General features: G+C 38.8%; 1 protein-coding gene across 4 annotated transcripts in view; it reads right to left on the bottom strand.

Annotated features, from left to right (window-relative positions):
• The window catches only part of ACSM1 (acyl-CoA synthetase medium chain family member 1), a 64,573-nt gene that overhangs the window by 14,897 nt on the left and 29,193 nt on the right, over window positions 1-20,483 (bottom strand). For all 4 annotated transcript variants that reach the window (XM_061401318.1, XM_061401321.1, XM_061401319.1 and 1 more), the window contains 3 exons: window positions 5,684-5,894; window positions 2,629-2,836; window positions 162-302 (listed from right to left, as the gene is read on the bottom strand). In XM_061401318.1, coding sequence (XP_061257302.1) covers window positions 162-302; window positions 2,629-2,836; window positions 5,684-5,894 — 560 coding nt within the window. The remainder of the gene's footprint in view (window positions 1-161; window positions 303-2,628; window positions 2,837-5,683; window positions 5,895-20,483) is intronic.

Raw genomic sequence — 20,483 nt, 5'->3', positions numbered from 1 at the left:
CCTAGCCTATACTCACACCTTCAGGGGTGTGAACCAAAGACAGCAAAAAGAATAAACAGGACGGGGTCAATTCCACCTAGAGTTCCTTTCCCAGCACATACAGATGCACACTCCACCCCGTATCTGTGGCCCAGCTTCTAAGTTGGTGCCCTCTTTCCTACCATGCTGGGAAATAGGATCGTAAAGCGAATCCGTGGCTGTGCTTTGCCATCTTGGGGAAGCCCGTGGTCCCACTGGTGAAGAAGATGGCCATTGGGTCCAGGGTCTTTGACTTAATACAGATGTGATCTGGGGAGGCTGATCTGCAAAGGAATTCAGTACAAAGGACAGAAGTCATGTTTCTTACTATTTCATTCTCTGGGGAAGCAAAAGAAACAATATGAGGCTTTGAGTTAGAAAAATGGGGTTTGTAACTCCCAGTATTAGGCATCAAAGAAAGTTTATGGGAGGCTCAGATAGGTGACCTGACATTTCTGCATTTTAAAAAATGGGGAAAATATGATGGATTATTTCTTAATTTAACAAACACCGAAATAGTATTTCCTATGATTCTGGACAAGGCTCTATATGATTTACAAGTAAGAATTCATTCACTATTCAGAGCAACCCTAAGAGGTAAGTAATGCTTTTATGCACCTTTTGCAGATGAGGAAATGGAGGCTCAGAATGATTAGGTAACTTACCTAAAGACGTATAGCCAGCAAGTTGCAGAGCCAGGGTTCAAACTCAGTCTGATGCATACACTGTGCTTTTAGTCACATTGCTAACCTTGTTTTTTACACAGACTAGCTTTGTTGTTGTTTAGTTGCTGAGTCCCATGCATGCTCAGTCATGTCTAACTCTTTGTGACCCCATGGACTACAGTCCTCCAGGCTCCTCTGTCCATGGGATTTCCCAGGCAAGAATATTGAAGTCAGTTGCCATTTCTTTCTCCAAGTGATCTTCCTGACCTAGGAATCTAACCCACGTCTCCTGCATCTCCTACTTCGCAGGTGATTTCTTTACTACTGAGCCACCTGAAAAGCCCTACAGACTACCTTTATAGGAATTTAACCTCATAAACTTGGTGTTGAGGGGTGGGGAAGAAAAAGCTAGGGAGAATGGAAGTGATATATATATATACACATATATATATGGGAGAAGGCAATGGCACCCCACTCCAGTACTCTTGCCTGGAAAATCCCATGGACGGAGGAGCCTGGTAGGCTGAAGCCCATGGGGTCGCTAAGAGTCGGACACAACTGAGTGACTTCACTTTCACTCTTCACTTTCATGCATTGGAGAAGGAAATGGCAACCCACTCCAGTATTCTTGCCTGGAGAATCCCAGGGACAGAGGAGCCTAGTGGGCTGCCGTCTATGGGGTCGCACAGAGTCGGACACGACTGAAGCGACTTAGCAGCAGCAGCAACATATATATATGACCTGGCATGAGTTTGAGGTGGTTGGGGTTAGGGCTAGGTTTAGGGTAGGCAGAATCTGTGCTGTGTGCTTAGTTGCCCAGTAATGTCCGACTCTTTACAACCCCATGGACTGTAGCCAGCCAGGCTCCTCTGTCCATGGGGATTCTCCAGGCAAGAATACTGGAGTGGGTTGCCATGTCCTCCTCCAGGGGATCTTTCTGACCCAGAAATCAAACTGGGGTCTCCTGCATTGCAGCTGAATTCTTTACCAGCTGAGCTACCAGGTTCCTTCATATCCCACATATCACTGCTTTGATATGTGGGAGCTTCTCCTAGACTCAGAGTCTCTTTCTTGAGCCTATTATGATGGTAAATGAAAGTTTCCTTGTAAGTATTCAATCAGAGAGACTGCAAGTAATCCCAGTGCTGGAGGAAGCACTGGCTCTCGTGGAGAAATGATACCATACTGACTTTGGGCAATTTAAGGGAGTTCAAATGAATATTCTTTGTTTAAGCTATTTTCATTTAATTTTCTTTATAATCTAGCATAAGATGTGTAGTATATTTCACTAGTATATTTGCCTTTTGTGGTTTAAGTAAACAGCTTTAAAAACTGTGGAGTTACTTTAAGAAAACAAATCCAGCATGATTTGTGTGTGATATGAAAAATGCCTGAAGGCTTGCAGAATCAGTTTTGAGGGAGTCTTTGTTACCTCCAACACTACCCTAACTTTTCCCTCAAGCTGTCCCTATTGCCACCTACCCTAAGAGATGGAAAGTGTTTGCTCCCAAAGCTGCCTGTCAGCCACAGCCTCATTCTTCACTGTCTCAAGTTTCACCTTAAAAATTCATCTTAACTTTTCATTCAACTCCTGTAAATGTTAATTTTTATATAAAAATATTTCAGATTCTCCACCTATAAGGAAAATGAAACACAATAACCCTCTGACTCTATGTATCTCTTTTGCACAAGGGTATATATTATTAGTATATATATATTAGTGAGAGAGGCATAGAAGCTAAATTTCCCCATTTTATAGATAAAAACACTTGCACCTAAGAGAGGTAAATGAACTGAGGGCTGCTTAGCAAATCAGTGACATAGCTGGGGAGAGAAGCTCAGACCTGGTGAGTTTCCTCCCACTGGCTAATTTTCTACCAGCACTTGGAAGTGAATGGCCTTCTGCCATTCCTCAGAAAGTACATTCGTCAGAACAGAAACTTACTTAACCAGTGATCGGAAGTCCAGCCACCCTTCACGGCTGTGGTCAGACACCAGGAGCTTGGTTTTCAGAGAAGGACACTCAGGTGCCACAGACTCCACCTCTGGGGCAAGGGTATCTGTGGTCACGATGGCTTTGGCTCCAGACACTTGTAGTCGGTAGAGAATGTCCTTGGCCTTCATCTGGGTGGTCCCTGGCATGAAGATGATCCCTAGGTATGGGAAGGAAACTGCTTGTTTTTGTTTCGCTTTCACAGCTTCACAACCCTGGGCTTCAGGCCTGGTTTATCTGCATAGAAATCCGCTGGCCTCTGTTATGCAAAGTATGGTCCAGAGCATCAGTACTACCTACGGCACAGAATCTGACACCCCACCCCAAACTTACTGACTCAGAATCTGCATTTTAACAAGATCTCCAAGTGGTTTCTATGCACATTAAAAATTTGAAAAGCCTATCCTAAACTTTTCTACTGTAGATGGATCTAGCCAGTAGAGTCCTTCTTGACACAACTACCCATGGGATCTGGGAAAGACACAAGTAGGACAGTGTCCCTGATGCTGCATCTCTGCCCCCATTTTTTCTCCTCTCACTTTCTTCTCTGAACATCTCTTGTGTCACCTTGAATTTCTTCTGTTTCCTTCGTTCCTCATACCCTAAGTTAACCACACTGTCCTTTCAACTTTCCTACCTTCCTTCTCCCATCACCAACAATTAATTCAACTTTTGTGTGCTTCTATTGGATTCTAATTTTTCCATCAGGCGCCCGTTTCTGAGTCTTCCTATTACTCACCTTCCGTATTACTAGCCTGTTTATGTTCCACAGAGCACTGACTTTTTCTCCTTCACAGTTCTTCTCTTTGCTAACACCTGTGCCCTCTCTCCAGGAAGACCCTCTTGGCGTCATCCTGACATTGGAGTGAGCACTGCTCACGCTTCACCTTTCTGTCACACAACTCTATTCTCTATTTCAAAATGACCATTCTTCATCTAGGCTACTCCTGACTCTTAAGTATTTTCATGTACTATGCCTCTTAGAATTTTCATCCTTTACTTCTATTCTTCTTTAATTCTTTTTATCCCAGAGGTCTCAACTCATGTCTTGGATTTCTCATGTGTCTTGGATTTCTCATGGGTGGGGAGAGACCAAATTATCCAAGACGGTGTGTTCAGGCTCTCTTGCCCCACATTTTGTAAATAATGACTGTGTAGCAGCTGAGATCACTCATAGCATGGCACATGTGCATCACGAGGCACCCGTTTGGTCAGGGATTCAGTGCTATGTGCAGATAGGAACTCCACCTAAAAAGCAGCGGCATTACTGCTGGATCACAGCTGTGTCCAGCTGGGTCAGCCATGAGAGGAGAGAAAATAAGTGTGTCTGCTGCTACAGCTGCTGTGCCAGGCAGGAGAGAGGTTGTGTTGTGTTAGGTTATGCTATGGCTGCTGCGTCAGCCAGGAGAGAATAAACGTGGCTGCAGTTCCTATGGCTCCTCCAGTCTCCTTCCAGCCTTAGCTTGTGCCTTGCCTACCCTAGGTTCAAGGAACAGTGTGGACAGTGTGAACAGGATCAGATATAAATCATGGAACATCTCTTAATGATACAGATGGCATGGCATCTCCATACGCACTCAGCCATTGCTGTTAATTCTTGATCTTGATGGATTAAACAACTATTTGCGAGGAGATAAGAGAGAGAATATATGAACAAGAACATGACATACTGTATGAATATGCATGACAGAACTGAAGTTGATTCAAAAAAGAATCCATGAATCTCATACTAATTATATAGGTCAATGCATAGACAAGCATTAAAGGGAAAGGAAAATCTCTACACAAGAGTGCTGGCTAATAAGTGTAAAGGGTATGATATAAATAGAAATACCTAATATAAAACTACCATTAAAATATTTAATTCAGTCAAGACTCATCAATGAATTTTCAAATCATAAACTGAAAGACAGTTGGGGAAAGGATATTCACAAAGTCCCATAATATTACATGACAGATTACTTACTAACTACAAAGGGAAAATGCACCTTTACAAAGGTGGATGCTACCTTTCTAAAGTGATAAAACAATGTCATTGATGTTAGGACAAACCAACTGTATATATCCCCAATGTGGTACACCAAGAAAGACACAAGTCCTTCTAGTACTTGTGCAAAGAATGTTCATCCTGAATATAATCATAAAGAAGGAAACAGAAATACAAATTTTGAGGGATATTCTGTAACACATCTGGCTTAGGCACTTCAAACTGTCATTGCATTGTCACACAGACAATATAGTATGTAGAGAAACATTCTATATTAAAGAAGGCTGTGGTGAGACAACAACTAAATGCAACACATGATCCTCATTTGGATTTTGTACAGTTGTTTAAAAAAAAAAAAAAAACAGTTGGCTGTGCGGTGTGGCACATGGGATCTTGGTTTCTTGAAGCCATGACCCCTGCATTGGAAGCATGGGATCTTAACCATTGGACTGCCAGGAAAAACCCTGGGTTTTTGAGTTAAGCACAAAAATAATCCTATAAAGGACATTATTGGGATAATTGAGGAATTTTGACTCTGGATGTACATCAGGTAACTATATTGAATCAGAGTGAGACTTCTTGTGCGGTTATGTGAAAGAAATGTCTCGAATCTTAGCAGATACATATTTCAGTGTTTATCTGGTGTTTATGGGTGTCACAGTGTCTGCAACTGATTCTTTAATGACTCCCTTGGAGAGAGGGGATCCAATATGGCAAAATGTTAATAACTGATGAATCTTATAAGGAAGTAAGAATGTCTGAGACTGTGTAAGATAAAGTGTGTGTGTGTGTGTGTGTGAGAGAGAGAGAGAGAGAGAGGGAAGAAGGCGGAATTACGACACTGTGCTTGATAAGGTGTGAGTATAAGGGAAAGAGTGAATGAGGAGTAAACTAGTATTTAAAGGAATTTGACAGAAGGAAAGACTATTAAGAAGAAAAAAGTTAGGGGAAGAGGAAGCACCTAATATTTCAGGACCAATTAGCTCTAGGCCTGTCCTAAGGTCTCTTTGGGTCACTGACCTGTTCGGATGCAGCCCACACACACAAGCCACCACTCAGGCACTCGAGGCAAAATCAACGCTAGACGGTCTCCCGTCTGAAGGCCGCAGGTCTGTGTCAGGACGTTGGCTGTGCGACAGGTTAAGTCTGTCATCTCTCTGAAGCTCCACTTCACTTCATCCCCTTGATCGTTCACCCACCACAGGGCTGGGTTTGGACTTCTCTTGCCCTCCTGGTTAAGATCATATACCACATGTTAGTTCCTGCTTCAAAGGAAAGGGACACCAATTTGGTCAATCCACTACCATAGTCATATTCCTGTGAGTGTAGCTCAATGTCTGAGATCCCATGTTAAAACATTTGTAGAGCCAGGAGAAGTTGGGGGGACGTGTGATCCAGCCAACTCCTGGTCTACTGTAACCCTCTCCTCTTAAATCACATAAAACCATGAATAACCTTCATGTCACTTATTGAAGACTTAAAATTTTATTCTCCCATGTGTCTGCCTTTGTTCCACATGGACAGTAGGTTACTCTCTGTGCCTCAGTTTTCTCTTCTGTGGAAAGGGTAGAATAATACTACCCAGAATATAGTAAAGTTTAAATTAATTATTTTAGAAGGAAAAGTGCCTGGCACATAATTTGTGCTCAATAAAATTTGTTGTTGTTGTTTAGTCGCTAAGTTATGTCCAACTCTTTGTGACCCCATGGACTGCAGGGTGCCAGGCCTCCCTGTCCTTCACTATCTCCTAGAGTTTTGCCCAAGTTCATGTCCACTGAATTGGTGAGGCCATCCAGCCAACCCTAAACTTCATTACCCCTAAACTTTCCCTATAAGAAATGCTAAGAGGATCCCGGCGGAGGAGGGAGCAGCACGCTGAACTTCCGCAGTGGTGCGCGGAGCCGAGCACCCCGGGTTGCGCCTCCCGCTGGTGGAGCCCGGCACTTCGGGTTCTCCAACGCTCTCGCTGCCGCCGCGGGGTCCCCCGCTCCCCCAGCCATGTGCCTCGGGTGGCGTGCCTGGGGTGCGGAGCCCACCTGGTGGCTTCTGCCGCCTGCCCTTGCCGCTGACATGCAATTAAAAAAAAAAAAAAAAAAAGAAATGCTAAGAGGAGTTTAAGTTGAGATGAAAGAACTTTAGAGAGTAACCTAAATACAAAAATATAAAATTATTTAATAGAGATAGATATACAGACAAATATAAAAGAAGTATTGTTATAATTTTGGTTCATAGCTTCACTTTTTATTCTTTCACCGTATGTAAAACACAAAAGCATAAAAAATAATTATAAACTATGTTAATGGGTGCACAATATGTAAAGACGTCTTTTGTGAAATCAGTAACATAATATGGGAAGGTGTAAGGGAACTGGAAAAGAGTAGGGTTTTGGATGTGAATGAAGTTAAGTTGCTATTAGTTTAGAATAAATTGTTATAATTTAGAATGTTATATACAATCCCTATGGTAACCATAAATAAATTATCTATGGAATATACACAAAAGGAAATGAAAATCAAAACATATCACTACAAAAAATCAACTAAGTCATCTTTACCTATAATTATTTTAAATGTAATGAATGAAATGCCCTAGTCAAAAGATCTAGGTTGGTAAACTGGATAAAAAAAAAAACAGAATTCAACTGAATAATGTTGACAAAATTGTTATTTTGAATACTGTTGATAAAATTGTTATTTCTATGTAATGGGATATGATAAAACCAAACAAAAATGCTTTCAGAATGTTTCTGCAGTAAAAATCATACAATATCAATGTAGAAAAGTAAAATCATATTTACATTGAGTCTAAAGTTCTATAATAGTATCCATCCATTCATTCATTCATTTACTATATATCTGCTAAGTTCTCACTGTTTCTTGGGCACTGTTCTTAAGCCAACATGATACAATGGTGTACAAGACATCCATCTGCACATGTAAATGAATGGTTTTAAGTGTTTATGGATAATTTTCATTTTCTTGTTTAAGTCAAATCTTTAATTGTACGTAAGTAAAATGATTTAAAAAATTTTTTTAAATTCCCCAAAGAAAACATGTTTGGAGTAAAAGTTCAGGCAACACACAATTTTACTAACAGAAAAATTTCTTTAAATTCCTTATCACAATTTCAGTCCCTGAATGTCAACACTGAAAATTGCTTGATGTATAGTCTTCCAGCAGTTCTTCGCACTAAAGTGCAAACCTGATCGTATCAGTTTTGCCTCATATACTTGGAACAATAGAGTGTGGCTCACCTGATATAAGATTTATATACATACATGCATATATACATACATGCACACACACATACCTCTATAAATTTATATGTGTGTGTGTATACACACACACACACACATATATATATATGGAAAAATCGGTGCTAAAAAAAAACCACCACTCTTGTCCATTGGGTTAAGGAATGTTAGCAAATATAGTTGTGCATTCTCTGTATAATGGGAACAGAGTATGTAACATTTCTGTAAGATTTTATAAAATAATAGAAGTTCTGGGTTATCAAAGTGAAAACAATAGTTGTTTTAATTCGGACAGAAATTCAGACTGAATTCTAGTAACTTGAAGATCTTGATTAAACAGTTGTGGGGTTTTGTGCTCAGAATTAATCTGATAATATGATATTAAGATTTACATGTTATCAAGAAGATAAAACACAGCCTTTAAACTTTATATGAGATTTAAATCTTTATGCAGTGAGATTTGAAGCTAAGGGAAATTGAGAAATAGATTTTTTAAAAACCTACTAACTCAGCAATAAAAATTAATGAAGAAGAAATACACAAAGCGATATAGATGAATCTGAAAAACACATGGAGTAAAAGAAACCAGACACAAAAGAGTACATCCAATTTATTCCATTTCTATGACATCCTAAGAAAGAGAACTATAATGGTAGTGAGTGCAAATCAGTGGCTACCTGGGGCTCCAGGTAGGGGGGGTGGATACTGATTAGAAAAGGACAAAAGGAAATGGTAGTGATAGAAATGTTCTAAAACTTATTAAAATCTCATTTTAAATGTTTGAATTATATTATAGGTAAATAATAGATTTAAAAGAGTTGATTTAAATAAATAAAAACTTACTCCTTGTTAATCTCTAACTAGAATATAATTTGAATAGGAAAATAAGAAAGGTAGACTAATTACTCATGTGATTGACAAATGATATGATTCTTTCTGAATGTTAAAACACATGAGTTTACTGAAAATAAAAAGACTTGCCTCAGTTTTAATTAGAATAAAATAAAAGTAGAATTTCTATAAATTAATTATAGAATATGATAGATTTCATAGAATTTGAACCTTAATTCATATAGATAATACATTTCCCCAACAATGATATACTTTACATTTTCTTCCATTGCCTTTGGAATGTTTACTAACAACCAGAAATTTCAAAAGTTTGAGTATGTGGTTTGACCACAATGGAATTAAGCTAGAAATCATTACCAAGAGGAGTAGCTCATCTCAACCAACTATCAGGAAACTAGCCAATAAAAAGGCAAACAAAAATAGTTTGACCTAATGGTAATGAAATATGCCATATCAAATTTGTATAATGTACCCCAAAAGAGTGTGCTTAGTGAGAAATTTATATTTTTAATGTATATATAGGAAAAGAGGAAGACTGAAAGGTAAGGACATAATCTTCCAACTCAATAAGCTAAAAAATTTAAAAAAGGATTATAAAATTAAATCAAGGGAATGTACATGAAAAGAAATAATAAAGACAAGTGTAATTATCAATGAAATGGAAAGGAAATACACAATACAGAATACCAGTAAAACAAAAACTGGTTTTGAAAAGATTAATAAATTTGGTAGATTCTTAGGAAGACTTGTCAAGGAAAAAAAGACCATAAAAATATTAAAAATAACTAGGAAAAAAAAGTGTACATTATTACAATACTTATAAGACATTAATATTAATATTTATAACCTCACATCTATTTTAAAAGTTAAATACATTACCAAAAGCTTTCTTACAATAAAAATACCAGATTTTACATCAAAATATTTTGCTATGCATATTAGTGTGTTAAGATTTTGACTTGAAAAACTGCTGTTTTTTTTTTTAAGAAAACAGTGATTATTATATTTCAATCCTATCTCAATAAAACAACAAAAATTAGTGATAGCTTAAATTCTTTATCAAAGCACTTAGAAGAGTATCTGGTGTAAAGCAAATGTATTGAGTGAATAAATTAAAAAAAATCTGGAATATAAAGCATAATGAGGAATTCCAGGGTTAAATTAAATCTAAAGATGACCACAGTCAACAGTAGGCCAACACCAGCTCCTGGTACCCCTGTTGGGCACCTGAAGCTATCCCAGGATCCAGGTTGACCCACCAGTGTGCCGAGATCAGCCCTGGAGCATACTAGGTCACACGGCTAACAACACCAGGAACCTGCTTTGCCTACCAGTTGGTAACCACTACATGTTACAGGCAATGTCAGCCAACAAGTCTAGGTGCCAATCTTGCCTACCAGCATACCCACAGTAGTTTACTATGCCCTAACAGAAGAGCCCACATGGCCCACAGAGGGGATAACCATAGAACATATAACTCTAGTGACCAGAGGGGAGTGTGCTGCTGAGTCCATAGGAGGTTTCCTACATTAGGTCACTTCACCAAGAGCAGAAACTATTTGTAAACCTAGGCAGAAGGTTAAAAGGCAAAACAATAAAATCATCTATATCCACAATAAGTAGTTAAGAGATATGTAAAAGAAATATGTAAAATGTGTCATAAAAAACAACAAACATGGGGGGAACAGTAAAAATGCAGGATGATTAGAAAGCATCTCACTTTAAGGGATCATCAACTTTATATATATTGATAACCACAAGCCAAAAACCTGCAATAGGTACACATACAGAAAAGAGAAAGAAATTCAAACATAACACATCAAATCATAAGGGAAGAGAGCAAAAAAAAAAAAAATAGAACAAAAAAGGCATTACAAACACAAGCAGAAAACAACAGAATGTCAATAAGTACATACCTAGCAAAACTTACTTTAAATATAAATGGATTAATATTCCAATCAACTGGCATAGAGTAGCTAAATGGATTTAAAAAAAGCAAAAACAAAAACACAAGACTGATTATATCCTGCTTACAAGAAGACTCATATCAGGTTTAAAGTCACACACAGACTGAAAGTGAGGGGATGGAAAAATGCTTTCTATATAAATGCAAGTGAAAAAAAAATCTGAGATAACCATACACATATCAGGCAAAATAGACTTTAAAACAAAGTGTGTAGCAAGAGACAAAGAAGGGACATCATTTCATAATGATGAAGGAATTTCTCCAACAAGAAGATAAACATATATGCACCCAACATGCTGCTAAGTCACTTCAGTCGTGTTCGACTCTGTGCGACCCCATAGACGCACACCAGGCTCCACCAGGCTCTCCCATCCCTGGGATTCTCCAGGCAAGAACACTGGAGTGGGTTGCCATTTCCTTCTCCAATGCAGGAAAGTGAAAAGTGAAAGTGAAGTCACTCAGTCATGTCCGACCCTCAGCGACCCCATGGACTGCAGCTTTCCAGGCTCCTCCGCCATGGGATTTTCCAGGCAAGAGTACTGGAGTGGGGTGCCTTTGCCTTCTCCAATGCACCCAACATAAAAGTGTATAATTCATGAAGCAAATACAGTAGACCCTTCAGCAACACAACTTTGAACTCTATGGGTCCTGTTGCATTTCTATACACTAATAACATACTCTCAGAAAGACAAATTAAGAAAACAATCCTATTTACAACTGCATCAAAAAGAAGAAGACCTCTAGAATGAATCTAACCAAAGAGGTAAAAGACTTGTATCTTGAAAACTGTGGCATATTGATGAAAGAAATTGATGACAACAAAAACAAATAGAAAGATACTGTGAACATGGATTGGAAGAATTAACATTGTTAAAATGACCAGATTCCCCCCAAAATCCATAATTTAATGCAATTCTTATGAAAACATCAGAACTTAAAAAAAAATTATAAAATTTTCTAGATAGCCAAAACACTCTTGAAAAAAAAAAGAACAAAGCTGTATCATACTCCTATGATTTAAAAGCATACTACAAAGCCATCGTAGTCAAAACAATATGACATTGGCACAAAAACAGATCAAAGGAATAGGATAGAGTCCAGAAACAAAACCACACTTACATGGTCAATTAATCCACAGCAAAAGAGACAAAACTATGGAATGCAGAAAAGACAATCTGTTCAATACATTGTTTGAAAAAATAGGACTGTTATGTGCAACAGAATCAAACTAGAGCAATTTCTCATGCAATATACAAAAATAAATAGCATGGAACTAAGACTTGAAAGTGAAAGTGTAGAGTGAAAAAGTTGGCTTAAAGCTCAACATTCAGAAAATGAGGATCATGGCATCTGGTCCCATCACTTCATGGGAAATAGATGGGGAAACAGGGGAAACAGTGTCAGACTTTATTTTTTGGGGCTCCAAAATCACTGCAGATGGTGACTGCAGCCATGAAATTAAAAGACACTTACTCCTTGGAAGGAAACTTATGACCAACCTAGATAGCATATTCAAAAGCAGAGACATTACTTTGCCAACAAAGGCCCGTCTAGTCAAGGCTATGGTTTTTCCTGTGGTCATGTATGGATGTGAAAGTTGGACTGTGAAGAAAGCTGAGCGCCAAAGAATTGATGCTTTTGAACTGTGGTGTTGGAGAAGACTCTTGAGAGTTCCTTGGACTGCAAGGAGATCCAACCAGTCCATTCTGAAGGAGATCAGCCCTGGGATTTCTTTGGAAGGAATGATGCTAAAGCTGAAACTCCAGTACTTTGGCCACCTCATGTGCAGAGTTGACTCATTGGAAAAGACTCTGATGCTGGGAGGGATTAGGGGCTGGAGGAAAAGGGGACGACAGAGGATGAGATGGCTGGATGGCATCACCGACTCGATGGATGTGAGTCTGAGTGAACTCCGGGAGTTGGTGATGGACGGGGAGGACTGGCGTGCTGCAATTCATGGGGTCACAGAGAGTCGGACACGACTGAGTGACTGAACTGAACTGAACTGAAGATTTAAATATAAGGCCTGAAACCAGAAAAGTCCTAGAAGAAAACACAGAACAGTATGCTATGACACTGATCTGAGTAATATTTATTTGAATATCCTTATGCCCAGGGCAACAAAAGAAAAAGTAAATAAATGGGATTATATCAAAATAAAAACCTGTTGCACATTGAAAGAAACCTTTAACAAAACCCTATTGAGTGGGAAATACATTTGCCAAAGATAAATCTGAAAAGATTGATATTTAAAATATACAAAGGGCTTATACAACTCAACAACAAAAATAAAATAATTAAAAATGGGCAAATGACTTGAATAGACATTTTTAAAGAAAACATACAGATGATCAATAGATACATAAAAAGATGCTCCACATCATTAATCATCTAGGAAATGAACAAACATCAAAAGCACAATGAAATATCAACTCACACCTGTCAGAATGGATATTACCAGAAAACAACAAATAACAAGTGTTGGCAAGGATGTGGAGAAAAAGGGACCCTCATGCACTATTGATGGGAATGTAAATTTGTGCAATCACTATGGAAAACAGTATGGAAGTTTCTCAAAAAGTTAAATAGAACTACTGTACTATCTAGCAGTTATATTTCTGAGTGTTATCTGAAGAAAAAAACACTAATTTGAAAAGATATGTACATTACAACACTATTAACAATAGTCAAAATAAAAGAATCACCCAGAAGTCCATCCAGAGATGAATGGAGAAATACATATATATATATTGTCCTGGGTTCAATTCCTGGCTCAGGAAGATTCTCTGGAGAAGGGAACAGCTACCCTTTCCAGTATTCTGGCCTGGAGATGCCCATGGACAGAGGAACTTGGTGGGCTATGGTCCATAGGGTCACAAAGAGTCAGACATGACTCAAGCAACTTAGCTCATGTGCATGTGTAGATATAGATATATAGATGATATAGAAATAGATAGATAGATACAGTTGTTATCTAGTCACTAAGTCATGTCCAATTCTTTGAGACCCTATGGACATGCCAGGCTTTTCTGTCCTCCCCTATCTCCCAGAGTTTGCTCAAATTTATGTCCACTGAGTTGGTGATGCTATCACATCATCTCATCCTCTGACACTGCCTTCTCCTTTTGCTTTCAATTTTTCCCAGAATCAGGGTCTTTTTCCATGAGTGCATCAGGTAGCCAAAGTATTGGAACTTCAGCTTCAGCATCAGTCCTTTCAATGAATATTCAGGGTTGATTTCCTTTAAAACTGACTGGCTTGATCTCCTTGCAGTCCAAGAGACTCTCAAGAGTCTTCACCAGCAGCACAATTCACAAGCACCAGTTATTTGGTACTCAGCCTTCTTTACAATCCAACCCTTACATTCATACATGACCCCTGGAAATATCATAGATTTGACTATGTGTACTTTGTTGGCACAGTCATGTCTCTGCTTTTTAATATGCTGTCTAGGTTTGCCGTAACTGTTCTTCCAAGGAGCAAGCGTCTTTTCATTTCATGGCTGCAGTCACTGTCCACAGTGATATTGTAGTTCAAGAAAGTAAAATCTGTTACCACTTCCATTTTTTCCCCTTCTATTTGGCATTAAGTGATGGGACCAGATGCCATAACCTTAGATGTTTAATGTTGAATTTCAAGCTAGCTTTCTCACTCTCCTCTTTGACTCTCATCAAGAGGTTCTTTAGTTCCTCTTCACTTCTGTCATTAGAATGGTATCATCTTCATATCTGAGGTTATTAATATTTCTCCCAGCAATCTTAATTCCAGCTTGTAATACATTCAGCCCAGCATTTCACATGATGTATTCTGCATAGAAGTTAGTTAGATAAGCAGGGTGCCAATATAAGCAGGGGGTCTTACTACTTTCCCAAATTTGAGCCAGTCAGTTGTTCCATGCCCAGTTCTAACTGCTGCTTCTTGTACTGCATACAGGTTTCTCAGGAGACAGGTCAGGTAGTCTAGTACTCCGATCTCTTTAAGAATTTTCCACAGTTTGCTGTGATCTACATAGTGAAAGGCTTTAGCATAGTCAATAAAGCAGAAGTAGATATTTTTCTGGAATTCCCTTGATTTTTTCCATGATCCAATTAGTGAAGTGAAAGTCACTCAGTCATGTCCGACACTTTGCAACCCCACAAACTGTAGCTAGCCAAGCGTCTTGGTCATGGAATTCTCCAGGCAAGAATACTGGAGTAGGTAGCTGTTCCCTTCTCCAGGATATCTTTCCAACTCAGGGATTGAACCCAGGTCTCCCACATTGCAGGGGAATTCTTTACCATCTAAGCCACCAGGGAAGCCCGTCATTGAACTCCATGATCCAATGAATGTTGGCAATTTGATCTCTGGTTCCTCTGCCTTTTCTAGACCTAGCTATATGTCTGGAAGTTCTCAGTTCATGTACTGCTGAAGCCTAGCTTGAAGGCTTTTGAGCATAAACTTGCTAGCTTGTGAAATGAGCACAAGTGTATGGTAGTCTAAACATTTATTGGCATTGCCTTTCTTTGGGCTTGGAGTGAAAACTGATCTTTTCCAGTCCTGTGGCCATTGCTGAGTTTTCAAATGTGCTGATATATTGAATGCAGCTCTTTAACAGCATCATCATTTAGGATTTGAAATAGTGCAGTTGAAATTCCATCACCTCCACTAGCTTTGTTCAAAGTAATGCTTCCTAAAGCATAGTTGACTTTACACTCCAGGATATCTGGCTCTAGTTGAGTGACCACACCATCATGGTTATCCAGGTCATTAAGATCTTTTTTATATAGTTCTTCTGTGTATTTTTGCCACCTCTTCTTAATCTTTTATGCTTCTGTTAGGTCCATACTGTTTCTCTCCTTTATCATGTCTATCTTTGCATGAAGTGTTTCCTTCATATCTCCAATTTTCTTGAAGAGAGAGATCTCTAGTCTTTCCCATTCTATTATTTTCCTTCAATTCTTGGCATTGTTCATCTAAGAAGACCTTCTTATCTCTCCATGTTATTCTCTGGAACTCTACTTTTAGTTGGGTACATCTTTTCCTTTCTCCTTTGCCTGTCATTTCTCTTCTCAGCTACTTGTAAGACTTCCTTCACTTCAGTTCAGTTCAGTTCAGTCACTCAGTCGTGTTTGACTCTTTGTGACCCCATGAATAGCAGCACGCCAGGCCTCCCTGTCCATCACCAACTCCTGGAGCTCACTCAAACTCACGTCCATCGAGTTGGTGATGCCATCCAGGCATCTCATCCTCTGTTGCCCCCTTTTCCTCCTGCCCTCAATCCCTCCCAGCATCAGAGTCTTTTCCAATGAGTCAACTCTTCGCATGAGGTGGCCAAAGTACTGGAGTTTCAGCTTTAGCATCATTCCTTCCAAAGAACACCCAGGGCTGATCTCCTTTAGAATGGACTGGTTGGATGTCCCTGAAGTCCAAGGGACTTGCAAGAGTCTTCTCCAACACCAAAGTTCAAAAGCATCAATTCTTCGGCTCAGCTTTCTTCACAGTCCAACTCTCACGTCCATACATGACCACAGGAAAAACCATAGCCTTGACTAGACGGACCTTTGTTGGCAAAGTAATGTCTGCTTTTCAATATGCTATCTAGGTTGGTCATAACTTTCCTTCCAAAGAGTAAGCCTCTTTTAATTTCATGGATGCAGTCACCATCTGCAGTGATTTTGGAGCCCCCCAAAATAAAGTCTGACACTGTTTCTACTGTTTCCCCATCTATTTCCCATGAAGTGATGGGACTGGATGCCATGATCTTCATTTTCTGAATGTTGAGCTTTAAGACAACTTTTTCACTCTCCTCTTTCACTTTCATCAAGAGGCTTTTGAGTTCCTCTTCACTTTCTGCCATAAGAGTGGTGTCATCTGCATATATGAGGTTATTGACATTTCTCCGGGCAATCTTGATTCCAGCTTGTGCTTCTTCCAGCCCAGCATTTCTCGTGATGTACTCTGCATAGAAGTTAAATAAGCAGGGTGACAATATACAGCCTTGATGTACTCCTTTTCCTATTTGGAACCAGTCTGTTGTTCCATGTCCAGTTCTAACTGTTGCTTCCTGACCTGCATATAAACTACCACTTTGCTTTCTTGCATTTCTTTTTCTTTGGGATGGTTTTGTCAGTGCCTCTATACAACGTTGCAAACCTCCATCCATAGCTTTTCAAGCCCTCTGTCTACCATATCTAATCCCTTGATTCTGTTCATCACCACCACTGTGTAATCCTAAGGGATTTGACTTAGGTCATACCTGAATGGCCTAGTGGTTTTCAATATTTTCTTCAATTTAAGCCTGGATTTTGAAATAAAGAGCCATGGTCTGTGCCACAATCAGCTCCAGGTCTTGTTTTTACTGACTGTATAGAGTTTCTCCATCTTTGGATGCAAAGAACATAATCTTTCTGATTTTTGTATTGGTCGTCTGGTGATGTCCACGTGTAGAATAGTCTCCTGGGTTGTTTTGAAAATGATGCTTGCTACATTGTAGCATGTTTTCTTGACAAAATTCTCTTAAACTTTGCCTAGCTTCATTTTGTACTACAAGGCCAAACTTGCCTGTTATTCTGGGATACACACGCACACACACACACACTCTCTCTCTCACACATGGAATATTACTCACCTATAAAAAATAATGAAATCTTGACATTTTGACAAATAGATATCTAGGGTATCTTACGGTAGTCAGAGAAAGTAAATACCATATGGTTTCTCTTACTTGTGAAATCTTAAAAAAACAAGTACATGGCCAAAAAATAACAAACATAAAAAAACTCAGTGATGAAGAAAACAAACTGATAGTTGCCAGTAGGGGGGGACGAGTGAAATACTTGAAGGGGATTAAGAGGCACAAACTTCTAGCTATAAGAATAATGAGTCACAGGGATGAAATGTGCAGCATAGAGAATATAGTCCATAACATTGTAATAGCTATGTATTGTGACAGGTTGTAACTAGTCTTATCATGGAGATCATTTTGTAATACATGAAAATGTTAAATCACCTATGTTGTACAGCTGAAACTAATATAGTATTGTAAGTCATCTATGCTGCTTCTGCTGCTGCTAAGTCGCTTCAGTCGTGTCTGACTCTGTGAGACCCTGTAGACGGCAGCCCACCAGGCTCCCCCGTCCCTGGGATTCTCCAGGCAAGAACACTGGAGTGGGTTGCCATTTCCTTCTCCAATGCATGAAAGTGAAAAGTGAAAGTGAAGTCGCTCAGTCGTGTCCGACTCCTAGCGACCCCATGGACTGCAGCCTAGCAGGCTCCTCCATCCATGGGATTTTCTAGGCAAGAGTACTGGAGTGGGGTGCCATCGCCTTCTCCTAAGTACTTCAATATAATATCTAAATATAAGATTAGACTTTATTTCTTTATATAAAACATAATTTATTTTTTAAAATTTCACAGCAATTAAATTTTCTATAGGTAGATTATAGAAAACTATTTATTTTAAATATTATTACATATCAGATTGATTGTAATTTAATACACAAAGAAGGTGGTTTAAGTATAATTTAAAATCATAAGTGCCATGTTATGCTTTTGTAAATTGTTGTTGACAATAAGTATGCAATGAGTATGCCCCTTAGAGACTCATCAAATGATCAATATATGATGTGATATGTCAAACTAGGAGACACAGTCATGGAGTATCAATTTCACATGCATTAACTAATTGATTGATATACAGACTTTAAACAAAGTTATAAAAGAAGATTAAAGTTCTGGAAGTTAAACTTTTTGCATTGTTTAATTTGGAAATAATATGTATTACACCAGTAGTATTTAAATAAACTGAGACAATCATGTTTTTATCCCAGAAGTTGTAAACACAGAGCCTATAGAAACTAAACACATTACAAATGAGATAAGTCTGCCAGATTCCGCTGGGGCAACCTGGAGAGCCATGTGTCTCCTAAGGAGGCAGTAACCACTAGTTCTATGATTGCTGCCATATAGGAGTGAAGGCTTTGTATTTTTTAAAAAAAAATGAACAGAACTTCAATTAAATAGAGTTAAGAAACCAGCTTTTGGGCTTCCCAGGTGGCATTAGTGGTAAAGAACCCACCTGCCAATGTAGGAGACATGAGATGCAGTTTCCATCCCTGGGTCAAGAAGATACCCCTGCAGGAGGGCATGGCAACCCACTCCAGTATTCTTGCCTGGAGAATCTCTGGACAGAGGAGCCTGGTGAGCTACAGTCCACAGGGTAACAAAGAGTCGGGCATGACTGAAGTGATTTAGCATACACACAGGTAGGAGAAGAGACAGGGGAACTCTCACATGCTACAATGATAAGAGAGTCCAAAAGGGAAAAGAAAGCCTCTTATTTCTACACAAGGACTCAGCTGAAGCCATGGACTCTTTTTTGCTATAACCCTATAAATCCTTTTCCTTTCTAAAAAAGAGTTTTCTTCCCTTGCTGTATGGGGGCTTGCACACAGAATTACATTCAAGAGCCAGAAAACATGGACCTATTGGCTCAAAAAAACCAAAATAAAACAAAACAAAACAAAAGTAGGCAAACATGACCATGGTATATTAAGAAATTTAGAAATTTATTCAACACTTAATTAATTTGGGGAGATATTATAGGACAAAGAGCCAGACATTATGTGGCAATGACATTTGGCTGTTGCTTTCTTAAGCTTTGTGGTTAATAGATATTTGAATATATTTATTGAGCAATGTGTTTAGTCGCTCAGTCATGTTTTTGCATCAGGAGTTAGTAGGAAGAATTTGCTCCTGTCATGATTTTGCCCAAACAAACAAAAGTCAATGTCGTAGATGTTGTATTCATCTATCCTGAGACATGATGTGGAGAGTCATACTATCAAAATAGGAATGATGGAGAGGTGTATGTTGTTTACTTTTCTATCTGAATACATGATTTTGGACATGAATGTGACCTCTCATGAATAGACTTGGGATGCTGCTCCAGCAATCAATTGGAATGTAATATCCTAGGACCCTAGAGAAAGATAGTAATACAAGGTTTAATTTCTGAGGATAGTTAGGAGTTATAAATGGTCTGAATGTGACTATATTCCATTACTGGACCTATGTTGCCTGACTTAGGCTAAAAAAAATTATATTAAAATGTTGGATTTCTAACAACATTTTTATAAATAAAATGTGTTGAAAATTGAGTCAAGTTTTGCCAAAGAATTGGTGCTTTTGAACTGTGGTATTGGAGAAGACTCTTGAGAGTCTTCTCAAAGGAAGTCAGTCCGGAAATCAGTCAAAGGAAGTAAGCCCTGAATATTCATTGGAAGGACTGATGCTGAAGCTGAAGCTCCAATACTTTGGCTACCTGATGCAAAGAACTGACTCCTTAGAAAAGACCCTGATTCTGGGAAAGACTGAAGGCAGGAGGAGAAGGGAATGACAGAGGATGAGATGGTTGGATGGCATCACCCACTCGATAGACATGAGTTTGAGCAAGTTCTGGATGTTGGTAATGGACATGGAAGCCTATCATGCTGCAGCCCATGGAGTCACAAAGAATCGGGCATGACTGAGCGACTGAACTGAACTGAAGAATATCAACAAAAAACTTGAAAAATATCTAACTATTATTTAAATGAGGTAAAAAAAATTTTAAGCAGTTACTTCAAATGAATAAAAAAAATTCTTTGGATGGTTGTTTAAAATGGGATAAATAAAGTAGACATTAATGTGATTAAACAAGATTTGATATTACTACATTACCTAATTGAGCCAAGAGGGACCTCTTACTGATCCCCAACGTTAAAAGCCAA

Source organism: Bos javanicus, chromosome 25 (assembly GCF_032452875.1).
Source record: "Bos javanicus breed banteng chromosome 25, ARS-OSU_banteng_1.0, whole genome shotgun sequence".
Taxonomy (NCBI): Eukaryota; Metazoa; Chordata; class Mammalia; order Artiodactyla; family Bovidae; genus Bos; species Bos javanicus.
Note: the sequence above shows the minus strand (reverse complement) of the source record. Positions and strands in the feature narration are given on the sequence as shown.